Source organism: Mytilus edulis, chromosome 10, assembly GCF_963676685.1.
Source record: "Mytilus edulis chromosome 10, xbMytEdul2.2, whole genome shotgun sequence".
NCBI classification, from domain to species: domain Eukaryota; kingdom Metazoa; phylum Mollusca; class Bivalvia; order Mytilida; family Mytilidae; genus Mytilus; species Mytilus edulis.
Window position 1 is genome coordinate 20,954,573 of NC_092353.1, and position 17,777 is coordinate 20,972,349.

Below are 17,777 nucleotides of genomic sequence, written 5' to 3' on the forward strand. Positions count from 1 at the left end.
TCCAAGTCATAACCTGGAAGTAAATACTTTGACAAGTGTAGGTATTGAGGAAGTAAACATTGGAGTGACGAGTGCCAAAAATTAAAGACGAGTGAAGAACGAAAACGTCAGTTAAAAGGAAGTTGTTTCAAGTGTTTGAAAGCAAGACATGGTTCTTTTGAGTGTAAAAGGAACAAATTGTGCATTCAATGTAATGAAGTAAATTCTCATTATAGAAACCTGTGCCCACACGTTCAACCTGAAGAACACATGTGTTTACTTGTCAGAAGAAATTAGTGAATATTGAAATTGAATCCTTGGGGTTCTTTGATATGCCGTATCTAAAAATGTACTTAGATTTTTTATTATTGGCCCAGTTTTCAAGTTGGTCCAAATCGGGGTCCAAAATTAAACTTTGTTTGATTTCATCAAAAATTGAATAATTGGGGTTCTTTGATATGCCAAATCTAACTGTGTATGTAGATTCTTAATTTTTGGTCTAGTTTTTAAATTGGTCTACATTAAAGTCCAAAGGGTCCAAAATTAAACTAAGTTTGATTTTAACAAAAATTGAATTTTTGGGCTTCTTTGATATGCTGAATCTAAACATGTACTTAGATTTTTGATTATGGGCCCAGTTTTCAAGTTGGTCCAAATCAGGATCCAATATTATTATACTAAGTATTGTGCAATAGCAAGAAATTTTCAATTGCACAGTATTGTGCAATAGCAAGAAATTTTCAATTGCACAGTATTGAGCAATAGCAAATATTTTCAATTACACAGTATTGCGCAATAGCAAGAAATATCTAATTGCACAATATTGTGCAATAGCAAGAAATTTGCAATTGGAGTTATCTTTCTTTGTCCAGAATAGTAGTTAAATCAACTTAAATCATTGTTTTATACAATATACAATGTATATTCACTTTTACTACCAACTGATAAATTAATTTCTTAAAACATTTTTTTGAGAGGATTAATATTCAACAGCATAGTGAATTGCTCAAAGGCAAAACAAAAATTTTAAGTTCATTATACCACATTCATTCTGTGTCAGAAACCTATGCTGTGTCAACTCTTTAATCAAAATCAAAATTTAGAGCTGAATCCAGCTTGAATGTTGTGTCCATACTTGCCCCAACCGTTCAGGGTTCAACCTCTGCGGTCGTGTAAAGCTGCGCCCTGCGGTGCATCTGGTTTATTTATGGTTTTCTTTTCAGAAAATATTCTCAGAGGTTAATAAGAAACCTAGATGGGGACAATCATGAGAAGTGCAGCCACGATCTAAGTTCCAAATATATGAATAGCTACGATAAATATTGCATAAAGAAATAAATTGGAAGCCTGAACAAAAGACAACTATCAACTTTAATTATTACAGCCTCTCACCATGGCGTCTAGACTTTCACAAGAGGAAGAAAACTATGTCAGGATGGGCCTATTACTGACGGGAATATCTCCTCGTGCAGCAAGAGCTCTGTTTGATCAGGAATTTGCTCCATCATGCTTAGATTTCTCTCTGAAGAAAGAGTACAATAAACTGAAAGACCTTAAAAAGAAACGAGTAATAAACCAGTCACAGTGGAATCTCCTGTTCCCAAGATTTCCCGGTAAGTTAACAGTCATGTTTTATGTTAGTTAATTACATTGAAACTTTACATTCCCTAAATTCCAGTGTAAGAGCATTTTATATTTCAAACAACGGTAGAAAGTTCTGTTCTCTAACTTTCTGACCTGTTATATTTTAGCCTGTGACAGACATATATTGTCAACAGACTTTGAAAGTTTTCATCATTAACCAGTTGCTAATACTGGTGAAATAAAATGTACCAAAACAACAAAAATAAAGTTTGTCTACTGAAAATGCATTGAAAATTTAAATGAACCAATGATGTTTCTACAATTTTAGACACTATTTCTTTGTAGCGTTTTGTTTCCACGCTTTGTTTTTATGTATTCTGCGTTTTATGAAAATGATCCAATATCTCTGATTGTCAATCTTACTCCCAGGAATTATACAGGTAGTTTTGTAAAAATGATCAAGTTTCTGTGGTCTTCAGTTTTACAAAAATATATATTAAGGTCATTTGTAGAATTGATCAAATTTCTGTGATCCTTCATCGTAATCTAAGGATTTTTGTAGTTTATTTATAGAAATAATCCACTATCTGTTATTTCTTTGAAAGTGTTCTATTTGTAACACAAATCTCTGATTTTATTTTTTGTCCTTTAACTATACAGGAAGTGTCCAATAAAAACAAAGTGAAGATGAATCCGGCAATAATTTTTTTTTTCTTTTAACAACAAATGAATATTCTTTATTCTTCTGATTGCTTGTTACAACTTAACTTCATGTTCCGAGCTTCAATAAATCTCTGTGAAATACTTTTAGTGTATCAAGGAAAATACACAGAATATAATAAAATATAAAAAAAAAATTCCCATCAACTAATTTGATCAATCTTTTTAACTTTATGAAAAATACATTTTGAGATACTGTTTTGTTCTTATTCATAACCCTTCGTAGCTGCTTTATAATCAAAGCATGCATGTACAAAACTAACCATTTCAGTTTTCCTCGGATACATAGATCGACTTGTAAATACAAAAACCTAAAATTGTCAAGAAATAGTTAAAACCGTTATACCCTTGATCTGATATTTTGTATTCAAATACCATATGTTTTGCTAATATCTTGTTTTGAAAATTCATTTTAGCTAGATGATAATTTACTTTCTCCCAAAAATCTTTCAAAAATGAACATGTAATAAAGAAATGAAAATTTTCAACCATACATAATCCTATACAAATGAAATATGTGGAAAGCATTTTAATTTAATATCTTGTCCAAATGATGATACCAATTGGCTTTGCATATTTTTATCTACTAAAGTTTTATAGAGTATTTTATTATTGATATCTTTCGTTTCAATTTGTTTATTTTGCCATCCTACTTTAACCTTACATATATTGATTATACTCTTAACAGAGTTTTCTTTTTTAAAAACGTGCATCCATTCTTATGGGATGCAGGATTTTAACATCTTTTTCCTCTGCAATCCAGTTTGATTTTTTTTTTAAATTAAAACTTTCGAATAAATTTCCTTCATGATACAATATGTCGTTGATATACACCAATCCACTTTTTACCCAGTTCTGGAAAAAAAAAGCATTTGTTGCGATATTTAATATATTTATTTCCCCAAATAATCTGTTTTCTAATATGCGGAAAGTGATCAGAAAATGTTGCTTAACCTCCTCCTGTTTTAACCCAACTTGAAATTACTTGTAAAAAAAAGTCGGCTAATGATAAATTCATTTATTGATCTAATATTATCTAAATGTTAAAGACAAGAAAGTTAAAATATTTGGTAAGAATCATTTTCCAATTTGGCAGATTAGTTGTTGTTAATTTGGAGACCCATGAGGCTTTCAGTGCTGTAAAATAACTGTCAAAATCAATCATTCTTAACCCCTTTTTGGTATTCCCCAATAAATTTGTTTCTTTTTACTTTGTCATTTTTTTCCTTCCCAAATATATCTGAAACAGCAGCTTTCAATTTTTTTTAAGTAAATATCTGGAACTTTGCACGAAGTAGTCAAAAATGTAAATTTTGGTAATATTAAAACAATTATGATCAATATTTTCCAAACCATTATTAATTTCTTTTTCCCATGGTTTAATTAATGATTTCATGTTATCTATTTCCGAATTTAACTTTTCACATTGAAGTCTGTCGTGACCAAAACATATACCTAAAGTTTTGACGGGTTTGTCCGTCCAGCGTATGCCCTCAATCTTATCTACGCTTACGCTGTTTTTAAGCACCCCAATCCAAATTCCTTCTATTTTGTTACGGTTCAACTTCAACTCTGAGAAAGAACCAAATGTTTCAATTATATTCATAGCTTTCGATATAGCTGACTTTGAACAACAAAACAGTAGTGCATCATCAGCTAATTGGGATAGTTTGATGCTATGTGTTTTATTATCTATATCAATACGAAAACCTTTAATGTCTGAGTTTTGTTTGCCTCAATCGTTCCACCATAATTTCGACCGATAAAACAAAAAATAAACCGATAAAGGACACCCTTGTCGGATTCCTCTAGAGTTTTCAAAAATTTCGGATACCCATCCATTATTTATTACACACATTCTGTATTCCCTTATATAATGTTTTCACCCATGATATGAATGATTCATTAAAACCCAAATGTTTTAGAACGTTTAACACAAATTCCCATTCCAAAGAATCAAAAGCTTTTGTAAAATCAACAGATATAACCCCATCTATTCCGTTTGATTCTGCATAGTCCATTATATCTTAGATTTTCCATAAGTTAAATCCAATAAAACGATTTTTTTACATATCCAGTTTGATCTATATTAATTAATTTAGGAAGAAGTGTTTTTAGTCACTGTGAGCTAAAACATGATCTGAGATAGATAGTATTTTCAAATCTACATTTAATAATGATATTGGACGATAATTGTCTACAGTAATGGATATTTTTTTTAAATATTAAAGATAAAACACCTGTTCGTTGTGTATATGAAAGAAGTTTTCCTCATGTCCCTTATTTAGAACTTTTACTAACATTGTTTTTAATTATTCCCATTAAGGATACATAGAGGTTATTCATAGAAATTTTCAAGTTCTGAGACCTTCCATCTTACTCTAAGAACATAGGGTTATTTATAGAAAAGATGATCAAGTGTCTGTGATCTTCCATCTTTTTCTTAGGATATATAAAGGTTACTAATTTATGAATTTGTCTGAAATCTTTAACGATTTGATGATCTTATATATTTTGTTTCTAGATGTACCTGATTCTAAAACATTTGACGTAACTCTAGTAATAACGTTACTCAGAAACCTGACCAATATCAGTCCTACTCATGGTGGATTTTACAGGTTACCATCTGATAATGAAACAGCACCTTCTTCAGATTTAGCCAGGATAAAATATTACAGAAATTTCTTAGCTCACCTGGATGAAGGGAAAGTAGAAAGTACTATATTCACAACAGCATGGGACAATGTCACAAAGGTAAGTTCATTGTAAATAATATGTTACCATGGAAACAAACTATAAAGTTATAGTACTTATTAATATACAATATTAGGTCAATGTCAGAAAAAAAACTTGATTGTATGAGGCTGAAAACCTGGGGGAAGTGCGACGATTTAATAAGTCCTTCCCCAGTTTTGTGCCGATTACAAAAAGGATTATATATTTATGGCATCGACCTAATATTGTTTTTATACTGCAACTTAAATTAATTTCTTGCATGGTATTGTCACAGGGTAAATGACCATTTTTCTTTAAGGCCTTATCATGCATGTACTTCTATCCAATTCATAGTTCAATTTAAAAGGAAACTTCAAGTTAACATTTGAAATAAATGTTTATTATAATTATGTACTTTCAGTGTGAAATAAATGGTTTGCCACATTATATTTCGTCACAATATTCAACGCCCTATTTACAAAGACCAAATGGCCATTTACCCTGTGACAATTTGCAATCCTTGGAGTTCTTTGATATGCTGAATCTTAACATGTATTATTATTTTTGCTTATGGGTCCAGTTTTCAAGTTGGTCTAAATCGTGGTCCAAAATTAAACTTTGTTTGATATCAACAGAAATTGAATCCTAAGGGTTCTTTGATATGCTGAATCTAAAAATGTTTTTAGATTTTTTATTATAGGCCCAGTTTTCAAGTTGGTCCAAATCGGGGTCCAAAATTAAACTTTTTTTGATTTCAACAAAAATTCAATGTGTTGGGTTCTTTGATGTATGCTGAATCTAACCATGTATTTAGATTTTTTATATTTGGGCCCGGTTATCAAATTGATACACATTGAAGTCTGAAGGGTCCAAAATTGAACTTTATTTGATTTCATCAAAAATTGATATCTTGGGGTTCTTTGATAAGCTGAATCTAACCATGTATTTAGATTTTGGATATTGGACCATAATAGGTAAATGTCCAATTTAAAATTTTAAAGTTTTTAATATTTAGTTCTTAGACCACATTCATTTTGTGTCAGAAACCTATGTTGTTTAACTATTTAATCACAATCCAAATTCAGAACTGTATCAAGCTTGAATGTTGTGTCCATACTTGCCCCAACTGTTCGGGGTCCTGCGGAGCATCTGGTTTGGTGTTTTTTTCATGGAATGTTTCTGTTATTTGGTCAAACATATAACCATGTGAAACTCTTCAATTTCATAGAATATCAGGTGGTAAACTGTTGTTGCTTCAATAATTATGCCTCCGCTCGAAAAACTTCAAACTGGATTATCTCTAAAACTACAGCAGATATCTCAAATGTGCTAAGTCATAAATGATCTTCATTCGAAGGACAACATCATAGAAAAAATTGGACGATTTAAAAGTTCATCAAGGTCACAATGAATCATCAAATATATGATGCAATACCAAACTTGAGAACTGGAAGTGGTAGAGACATGGGACTACCACAATTCAACTCAGGACCACTTGACCTTTCAAATATCACAAGGTCAAGGTCATAGTATACTGTGAAGGTCAAGGTGAAATTTCATCATGACTTAATATTGGCCTCAAATTGAAGGTCTTGAATTACTGATCATCTTTGCAGTTTATAGTAGGTTGATATATGTTACCTTTAAAAAGATATACACACAAATGTACTTTTAAGAATCATCCTGTTTTAACTTTTGAACAGACGGTCGGACATTTTTGGGCTTATTGTATACAATGTAGAGCTCTTCGAGAGGAACATTTATACGCTGTATGTATGCAGCAAAGTTTTATCGTTTCCCCAATATGTAAGTTTGAAATTGCAGCGTAATTTTATTTTGCACTCGTTGACCTTTGACCTTGGCTTCATATTAAAGGTCACGTGAATTATAGATTATTGGTGAAGGTTGCAAGTCTCTAGACTTCCCGTCCTCGAAATAAAAATTTTCAAAAAATATTTATAATTTTTAAAGGGAAATAACTCCTTTTAAGGGTAAGTAACAAATTAATTGTTTATGTTTATAAACATTGCAATCTGTTCTTGTACATGCTGTCATTTTCAATTAAATTCTATCTCTAATACTTTTTGAGAAAAATGAAAATAAAAGAAATTGCTTCAAGGATATATAACTCTCAAAGGGGATGATGAAATCCTATGCAGCCTCATATTGTATTACATTATGATGAGATGTACCTATAGTACAAATAAGGTCATGATATCTTTAAAAACAACGACGGTGGGCCATGTTGAAAAAAATCAATAAAAGGGAGATAACTTCTAAAGGGGATGATAAAATCCTGAACTGGGTCATCTGGTTAAAACAATAAAAGGGAGGTAACTTCTTAAGGGGATAATAAAATCCTACAAAAGTTCATCTGGTAAAACTTCATGATGAGGTCTATCGATGGTTTCAATTTGGTATTGATAACTTTAATAGAAGCGGTAGGAGAGCGTGTCCAAAAAAAAATAAGGTCTTTACTCGCATAGAGGAAAAACCTTAAAAAAGAACCCACCAGAACAGTTAACCGTATATTTTGGTTTCCTTTCCTTCTTTTTATTTGAAATTAATGATATTTGATCTCGGTTTTTTTTTCGTTTCTTTTTTTCAATTTTTGATTCCCTTTATTTTCTATTTCGTTTGGTTTCTTGTTATAATGCTTTTATAATTTCAGTACATGCATACCTGCAGTAACGACTTCGTTTGCACGCTTGTTGTGAGGCATATGAAAGATATACTTCACTCGTGTCATAGAAACCATAAAGTTCGGAGACACGATGTATAGTCAATTGGGATGGAATGGGTGGAAATTTCATAATCTTATTAAAATATTAAATATAATCTGAGATGGAAGGGTTTCTCATTGGAAATTTATGTCATAAGCGTTTCGTAATTGTCCTGAAGTTATTGAATTATATAATTTGAAATGCGTGCATATATTTCGTTCGTTCGTCAAATTATGTGCGTTTGTGAAATTGAGAGATATCTATTTGATTAAACTTATCATCCAATGTACAGTGTACTTCATACCACCGTTCCAAAAATAAATACAGATTATCAGTTAATCTAGTCGATTTGATAAATAGGTTATCGCTTCAAACCACAATTCTTTATAATTTCGTTTGTAAGTTTCCGTTTAGCAGTTAATCATAATCCACAGTTTTTTTTCCATTTATTTTAGTCATTCGGGAGATTGCCAAACGTACAGAGTTCCGACATTCAAAGCAATTTACAGAAGTGGAAAGAGTAAGTGTCTTTCATTACTATTAGAACTGGGACCTACATAGTGGACGAAAAGAGAATTCATGACAAATTTCCAAGTTTCAACTCAAAACACAAAAGAGGACAACATCCTCATTTATAAGGACTATCACTGCTATAAAGCTTGATAGACTTCTTATTTTATTGGTAAAGTTTTACTTGTTTGAAGATATTGGCCATCGTCCATCGATTACCGCTACATTTTCTTTATTAAAGATAATATCTTGCTGATAAATTTTGCTAATTCAAATTTCCGTCTTTCTATTATGATTTTAAGATACAATGCAAGTACGTCAAAAAAAAAAGGTAAAATCGTCATCAAAGAGCAATTACTCTAATGAGTTGTATACTGACAAATTCAAGCATGCAGACTTATTTGTAGATCTGGTCGTGTTGATCGTGTTTGCAATTTACATTTTCACTGTATCCTTTATCGTTTTCAAGATAAGAGTAAAAAGGGAGAATCGTGGTGAAATTTGGGCAATGAGAAGTTCACTGACAGTTTTGACATATATGGACAATTGGTAGATCTCAACATTCTCAACATGTCTGCCTTCGTCAGATTTCTGTATTTATAACGCTTTTCAAAATGATAGACAACACTTGCATTTTTATTCTGTATGCTGTTTAGCAATGTCGGCCATCTTGGTTGGCAGTCAGCGTCATCAGACTTATTTCAAAACGAGATACCCCGATAAAGATTTTAGCCAACAATGGTTAAATTCGCCCCATTTGTTTCTGATGAAAAAAGTTTTTTTTATAGTGAACGTCAACAGACAACGACTACGGACGCTAAGTGATGATGACAGCTCATTTTGGCTTTTTGGCAAGGTGAGCTAAAAAGGAGTTCGTCAAATTATATGTCTAAACAACCAACACTATGTGTATGACATATTTGTACTATTATAGACAACAGTCTGCACAATTTTTTCAATAGATAACTATTATCTTGTTTATTTAAATATCATTTTCTTCTTCGAAGTAATCACCTTATCATTTTAATACACAAGTGTAAACTCAAACATATGCAAGATATGAATGATTAATTCAACTAAATACTTATACAAGTGCAATGTAGACTTTGTTTCTCATTTTGAAAACCTTGAATTGACTTATTCATCAACTCTTTGTTTTGAACTGTAGAATTATTGCGCGTTTTACTCGACCTGCGCCAACATGGAAAATCACTACACAACTATTCGACTTGAGATATTGTCATTTAATTGACTAACACTGTGAAATACAAAGTTATTTTATCGTAAAAACAGGATGAGGAAAGTTAAAGATAAATGTCAAATGCACATTGAAAATCATTTTCCTAAATATGAAACGACCTGGCGCTTTCGCTCTTTATTTTTACTCAATTATAATCACCTTCGCAGGGTAGACTGTCCTCTGGTGTTGGAGATTTTCTGCCCCTTACAATAAAACTGAAAAAATTGAACTGCTCAACATACATTTGGAATCTTTCCATTCTTCTCAGTAGCATATAGTCATTGACTTCTTTTGAAGTACGCGCTTGCGATCCGGTTGATTCATTTAATCAGATGATGATAAATTTTGTTTTATTTCGTCTGGAGTCAATAAATGTTTTCACTTGTGTGTCAATTTCAAAGTTCCTTAGATTCATGTCTGAACTGTTTGCAATAAAGTATTGTTCGACATTTCCTAGTTGAGTACTTTGATGCGATATTACAGACGGCAATCTTGGAAGGTCGGGTATAGATTTAGGTTTTATCGGCACACATGGAGGTGGATAGGAGATGATGTTCACTCTTTCGTCGTCGTCATTCATGAATGCGGAGGAAGACACTGAATGTTTCAAGTTGCGAAATATCATAGGAAACTTGTAGCAATCAGAACATTTTACATGATAAGATAAAATAAGTTTGTCTTAATTGGGATCCAATTAATTTACGAATATTGCACGATGGGGTATCCAGAGCTACCACTAGGTATCTATCGCGTGACTTAGTTTGGTTGCGGTCATATCATAGATATACTTTGTCATCAATTTCTCCATCCGAACACATTGGTAATTTGCCTGAGGAACACATTGTCCTCTCGCTGTGTGAATGTTTCTTAAATTTTCGTTCGTGTTTGGCAATAACAAGATTTTGATCGGAAAGTGGTACTTAATTATTGGAAAACTAATCTCTCTACATTTCTCGTGCAGAAAGTCCTCGATTTTGAATACGTGTTTTCAGTAGGCATCTGACAAGTAAAAGCGTTAATGGCGTTAATGTTGAGCTTTATGGGTTTCAATCTAGTTTCTTAATAACTTTTTCAACCACCTGGCTTTTTGTTAACATTTTTGAGACTCACAAATTCTACAGTACGTCTTTTAACTGATGTTTTAAATAACAGCAAATGGGCCGTTCAGTTGGTGGACTTCAAGGAACAGTTAATAATGTCGTTTCGTAAATTGTGATGGCGCTCGGTATCGAATAGTTTCGTAAAGGTCACGGTGTAAGAGGTTACGCCTTCTCGAAAAGCAAACACTAACTGATGCTCACGTTTTAAAACAACTGCAGCAAATAAAGAACCAATTGTTCTAGGGGGTTATGCTGAAACTAATCTTCGCGGACCTTTGGAGTATTCAACGATGAAGCACACTGGTGACAGCTATAAGTTACATATTCGATCGCCTTGTCCATGTCTAATGCTTAAAAGCATTTTTGTAATATAAACTTCATTAGGTGACACGACGGATGGTATATTCTAATGTGAATTGAAGTAAATAATTCATCTAATGCCTGACGTGGTACAATTATTAATTCCCGACATGTGAAAACGGGAGAATTCGTTTGACAACCAAAAGTCCTTCATCAAATAACGCATCTATATTCAGGTATAGCTTAATGTCCTTTGTGTTTGTGAGTTTATAGGAGGGTTTAGTCCCCTGGCGTAAAGAGCAACAGTTCGAATGTGGTCGGAAACATGTCTAATAGATATTTGATAGTTGAAAGCAAAGGGTTTAATGAAAATTAACTTGTAGATAAAGATTGAATAATGTACAGACTAAAGTTTTTTTAATAAAGCTCCAAGGCTTCAATGAAACCACTGATGTTGAGTTTGTCCAAGTTTTGCATGGAAGAACCTTGCGAGAAGAATTTTCTTTTTTCTGCTTACGTACAACTACAAGGCCGCATGTTTATAAGGCTCCATCAGTTATTATCCAGAGTTTGTCGATTGGCCAATGAGAGCAATCGGGGGATAAGAAGAAAATACGCTTTGTGCGCTAGTAAAGGCTGGGTTCAGTTCTGCAGTCCATAATATTGTGGTTTTGACTCACAATCAGCTACTGCGTTTTCAAGAAGTGACAGGAATTCCAGACTACTTCTTAATTACCCAAGACAACACTTTGTAAGTACCTTGCACTTATGGTCTTTGGAGACTGACAGCTAGAACGTTTAGCAATACGATTAGGTCCGAGTTCCCAAAGACAGGCGACGATTGTACCTTGTTTAGGTGCAATGATTGTTTTTGTAGCTGATAAATTAATTCAAAGCTACACTTCTGTAAGACTTGTTATTCTCTTTCCTACTTACTATGAAGATATTCTGGTAAATTACCGCCGCAATATAGATCGTCGGTAGTTTTTAATACGACGCCTTCTTGTATTAGTTGGCCAATTACTAGCACACGTCAATTAAGGTCCTCCTACGCCGTATCAGATCCAAGTATCCCCATTATAAACTTCGCATACTGTAACCTAACTTTTTTTCGCAGATACTTAATTTCACGTTTAGCCCTTTCTAGCAGACTTCACATCAAGTAATTTTCGCGGTTGTTAAATTCACTTGATGACGTAAATAATAAATAGAATGCCAGCCAATATGTCAAAATCGAAGTTCTCAACTACTAGTCCCTCAAAATACAACTAGTCTTTATCTCTCGGAAATGTGATTCTAGTATTTCGTCAACTGTAAAGTGTGATGATCCTTCTGCTTGATTGGCGGGCTGTAAGATGCTGGTTTTTTGCGGTATGTTTGGTAGCGGCGGAGCAGGTATCATATTTCTAATAGCACCATTGCCACTGGTAAGACTTGTAGGATTGTAGCCATAATATAAGTTAAAACAAGTTGATTGTTGAATCTGAACCCTGTAAGATGTTTCGGGGAACTGGTCTTGAAAGATGGAATCATTGTTATCTGAATCGGATTCGCCATCATCATTGATATCAGATATTAGATTACCTGATAACATCGTGTTGTTTCTTGTACTTCAAGGCATGATTTGTCCATTTCTCCTGTATACCATGCGGTAGTTTCTTAACAATTGGTAGTTTTCCAGACGATGAATCGTAGAATGATAGAAGTTGTCGAAATTACTGATCTTCTTTTACTGCCTCAATTTCATATAGAATGTCCCATTTTTATTGTCTTTAGCTTTCAGTTTTGGAAAGTTTCAATTTTATTACAAAGTGCTGTGTATATCATTTCTGGACAACCGTACTTCTCAAATAATCTTTCCCACAGTCTAGAACGTCCCTTGTGAGCGTTTGCTGATCTTTTACTGTTGGCATATGAGGATAATTCCGAACCCAAATATTTCACTAAGAGATCAAGATCCTCGGACGGATTAACTTCGAGTTCTGACATCATGCTTTTAAAACACGCCTTCCAGCTACAAAAAGATTCCGATTTATCGTTAAATACCGTAAATCTGGAAAGAAGCAAATCTTTCTTCAACAAAAAAGCATGTTAAATACGAAGCAAAAGTTTGTGATGGTTGGTAACCTCCCATTGTACGCGATTATGGACTTTTCGTAAGTTGAATTTTCCTCGGAGTTCGGTATTTTGTTATTTTACATGATCCTAGATATCAAATCTTTACAAATGTTCCTTGTTATTATTTATTATGTAGTAGGTGGTTTTCAATGCTAAGGAATAACACCAACAAGAGCTAAGGGTTCTGATGATTTATTGTACCAGTAGATAAAAACAAGTCTGAAATAGCAATTCAACATATATAAATAACAAGCTATTTCATATAACATAAATATATATACTTTACGAATATCACAGGTTATATGATACAGAAATATAATAAATATTACCTTTAACTGTTATTAGATCTTATTAACTAAGTAGCAAGTAAAATGTATTGTAAGTAGAAAATGTTCAAAAAGTAAAATCACAAAACTACTGAACTTAGAGGAAGATCAATTGGGAAAGTCCATAATCACATGGCAAAATCAAATAACAAAACGCATCAAAAACGAATGGACAAAAACTGTCATATTCCTGACTTGGTACAGGCATTTTCAAATGTAGAAAATTGTGGATTAAACCTGGTTCTATAGCGCTAACCCTCTCACTTTAATGGCAGTCTCATCAATTTCCGATATTTTTACCTTGATGCGTTAAATAAACAGACACAATAAATATAATATTCAAAATATGGGTACATTAGTTGATGTTAATACATTGAAATTATCATCGGATGTCACGTGTTTTTTTACACATGCTTGACCTTTGACTTGTTCTTTTAATGTGTCACAATTTGCTTTCAGTATTGTTTTTCCTTCCACTTCTAGTAGGTAAGTCTTTTGTGGAAGGTCTAGTGTGATTTTTTGTATTATTATCTCCCCCTTTTTGTGTTTGCGGCGTTCCTTTCTTTCTCTACCAGTTGTCGATGTACCCTCGGCATTAATAGAGAAAGCGGAACCTTTTGGCGATGATGTGGCTGTTGGTAGTGGAGGAGCTTCATCTTTCTTAGAGATTAGCTCAGCCGGTGCGTCGTTGCCGAATCTGTCTCTATTGGTTGAGCGGTATTGCCTAGCTCATCAGATTTTGAGGAGTCATTTTCTAACATTTGAGCTGGAGTTCCAATCTCTGCAGTTGACTCAGACTTTTTGGCAAAAAATTCCCTCAGCCTGCGGTTATTCCTTTCAGAACGGGACTTTGATGACTTCTTTTTAGGTGGTAATGTCGACCTCTCTCTTTCCGCTATCTTCCCTGGTGTCCATTTTACTATAAGTTTGTAACGTCCATTCCGAGCTGATAAAACCCAGTCGGCGGCTTGATGTTCAAACAAATGCAAAATGGTAAAGATATCACAAGATAATACGGGCTGTTGTTGGTGTGTTTCACTGCCATCATCAGACATTATGATAGTTTCCAGGACATAATGTCAACACGTCCGTCCAGGTGATAATCTACTCACTCGCCTCTGACATGTTTAACTAAATGTGGTGCTTGACCTTTGACTAGACACTAAATCGGAAAGTGATATGTAATATATATAAGGAAGTTTTTAACGACCTTGACTGGCTTTATTTTTTTTTATCTTTATTATAATCACACTTCAATATACATATCACAGATTACAATTACACATATATAAAACATCCATATCAATTATTGTCATTTTTCCCTGAAATGAAAAAAAAAACCACAAAACAAATCGCTCATTCACTCTAAGTCATCAAAATGTCATATAATAAACTGATTATATCAATGTAACTTTTTTAGATTTTCATTTTATATATAAAACAATAAAACCATATTTGAACTAGTACCAGAAACAAAAAAGACACGAAATGTAAACATACGCAAATTGCTATTCAATTAATGTTTTAAGTCCTAACAAAAAGCGGTTGGATTCCAAACCCGAATTTTGATACTTAATAAAGCTGTAATTTAGAAATAATTCACCCATGAAATGGATCTTGTTTTTTAAATACTGTTCATTCAACAAACCATCACGGACAAATACTGCTATCTACCGCATGTTTTTTCCTGATATCGGAACCTTAAATCTAACTGATCAATCATGGCTATACAGCCCTTGCACGGTCGGCTGATATGTAATTTACGTGTATCTGTATATTAATATTCAATACTGGTTTACCTTACAAACGGTATATAATAAATGTACGTTACATCTACATTTATTAATAATGACTTCATTATAATATATAATAATGTATGTGAAGTTAGCAGCCGGTTCGTTATTCGTTATTCGATATTCAATATCCAACCGGCTGCTAGCAGCCAGTTTGATATTCAAAATTTAGTGAAAAATCATAAGAAATTAAATACTTGAAATTATAAAAAGCACGATTTTCATAGTCAAAAGGACTGAAAAGATACGTAGGAATCATTAAATGACCTTTTCAAGCTGTCGCAATTTCTCGTTGTCCTCGAATATAAACCCTTTTCCGTGCGACTTATTTGTCTGTATGTAATATAGAGTTTTGTCATAAAAACGACTTCAAAGATGTACTTTTGTGTATAATGTTTCTTACGACAAAAAGAAAAACCAATAACTCTAGAAATATTTTTAACTATAAATAGAAATATATATGGAAAGCCAAAAAAAAAAATTTCAGTCAAAAAATGTCCAAATTTTAGGACAAAGGGCACAGGGTGATGGTGAGAGCCCCCTGATCTCTCAATCTTACTAATATTTAACAGACATTTAGTCAATAGGTAGATACAAACGTGACTAAAAGGACTTTGGGTACACTTCCTGTCTTCTATGTTTACGGAGCGCCCAAAGTGCCAGTTGGATATTCAAAATATATAGCGAAAACCTACCCGAGACCGCTTAAATGAGGTTGAGACCCCCCTGGTCTTTCAATGTCCCTAAAATTCAACCAAATCATTGACTCTGTATATATAAAGATTGTATTAGATGGAGTTTCCAGAAAAACGTCATCTTCAATATCTACGGAGGGCTAAGATTGTCACTTTTCAGTCAAAAAATGTCCAAATTTTAGGACAAAGGGCACAGGGTGATGGTGAGAGCCCCCTGATCTCTCAATCTTACTAATATTTAACAGACATTTAGTCAATAGGTAGATACAAACGTGACTAAAAGGACTTTGGGTACACTTCCTGTCTTCTATGTTTACGGAGCGCCCAAAGTGCCAGTTGGATATTCAAAATATATAGCGAAAACCTACCCGAGACCGCTTAAATGAGGTTGAGACCCCCCTGGTCTTTCAATGTCCCTAAAATTCAACCAAATCATTGACTCTGTATATATAAAGATTGTATTAGATGGAGTTTCCAGAAAAACGTCATCTTCAATATCTACGGAGGGCTAAGATTGTCACTTTTCAGTCAAAAAATGTCCAAATTTTAGGACAAAGGGCACAGGGTGATGGTTGAGAGCCCCCTGATCTCTCAATCTTACTAATATTTAACAGACATTTAGTCAATAGGTAGATACAAACGTGACTAAAAGGACTTTGGGTACACTTCCTGTCTTCTATGTTTACGGAGCGCCCAAAGTGCCAGTTGGATATTCAAAATATATAGCGAAAACCTACCCCGAGACCGCTTAAATGAGGTTGAGACCCCCCTGGTCTTTCAATGTCCCTAAAATTCAACCAAATCATTGACTCTGTATATATAAAGATTGTATTAGATGGAGTTTCCAGAAAAACGTCATCTTCAATATCTACGGAGGGCTAAGATTGTCACTTTTCAGTCAAAAAATGTCCAAATTTTAGGACAAAGGGCACAGGGTGATGGTGAGAGCCCCCTGATCTCTCAATCTTACTAATATTTAACAGACATTTAGTCAATAGGTAGATACAAACGTGACTAAAAGGACTTTGGGTACACTTCCTGTCTTCTATGTTTACGGAGCGCCCAAAGTGCCAGTTGGATATTCAAAATATATAGCGAAAACCTACCCGAGACCGCTTAAATGAGGTTGAGACCCCCCTGGTCTTTCAATGTCCCTAAAATTCAACCAAATCATTGACTCTGTATATATAAAGATTGTATTAGATGGAGTTTCCAGAAAAACGTCATCTTCAATATCTACGGAGGGCTAAGATTGTCACTTTTCAGTCAAAAAATGTCCAAATTTTAGGACAAAGGGCACAGGGTGATGGTGAGAGCCCCCTGATCTCTCAATCTTACTAATATTTAACAGACATTTAGTCAATAGGTAGATACAAACGTGACTAAAAGGACTTTGGGTACACTTCCTGTCTTCTATGTTTACGGAGCGCCCAAAGTGCCAGTTGGATATTCAAAATATATAGCGAAAACCTACCCGAGACCGCTTAAATGAGGTTGAGACCCCCTGGTCTTTCAATGTCCCTAAAATTCAACCAAATCATTGACTCTGTATATATAAAGATTGTATTAGATGGAGTTTCCAGAAAAACGTCATCTTCAATATCTACGGAGGGCTAAGATTGTCACTTTTCAGTCAAAAAATGTCCAAATTTTAGGACAAAGGGCACAGGGTGATGGTGAGAGCCCCCTGATCTCTCAATCTTACTAATATTTAACAGACATTTAGTCAATAGGTAGATACAAACGTGACTAAAAGGACTTTGGGTACACTTCCTGTCTTCTATGTTTACGGAGCGCCCAAAGTGCCAGTTGGATATTCAAAATATATAGCGAAAACCTACCCGAGACCGCTTAAATGAGGTTGAGACCCCCCTGGTCTTTCAATGTCCCTAAAATTCAACCAAATCATTGACTCTGTATATATAAAGATTGTATTAGATGGAGTTTCCAGAAAAAACGTCATCTTCAATATCT

The 17,777-nt window shown here is 33.7% G+C and overlaps 1 protein-coding gene across 1 annotated transcript in view; it reads left to right on the forward strand.

Annotated features, from left to right (window-relative positions):
- The first annotated feature begins 1,231 nt into the window (after positions 1-1,231).
- LOC139490609 (uncharacterized) overlaps positions 1,232-17,777 on the forward strand; it is a 90,262-nt gene continuing 73,716 nt past the window's right edge. Inside the window, exons 1-3 of the mRNA XM_071277497.1 lie at positions 1,232-1,592; positions 4,808-5,037; positions 8,177-8,241. Coding sequence (XP_071133598.1) covers positions 1,373-1,592; positions 4,808-5,037; positions 8,177-8,241 — 515 coding nt within the window. The 5' untranslated portion in view covers positions 1,232-1,372. The remainder of the gene's footprint in view (positions 1,593-4,807; positions 5,038-8,176; positions 8,242-17,777) is intronic.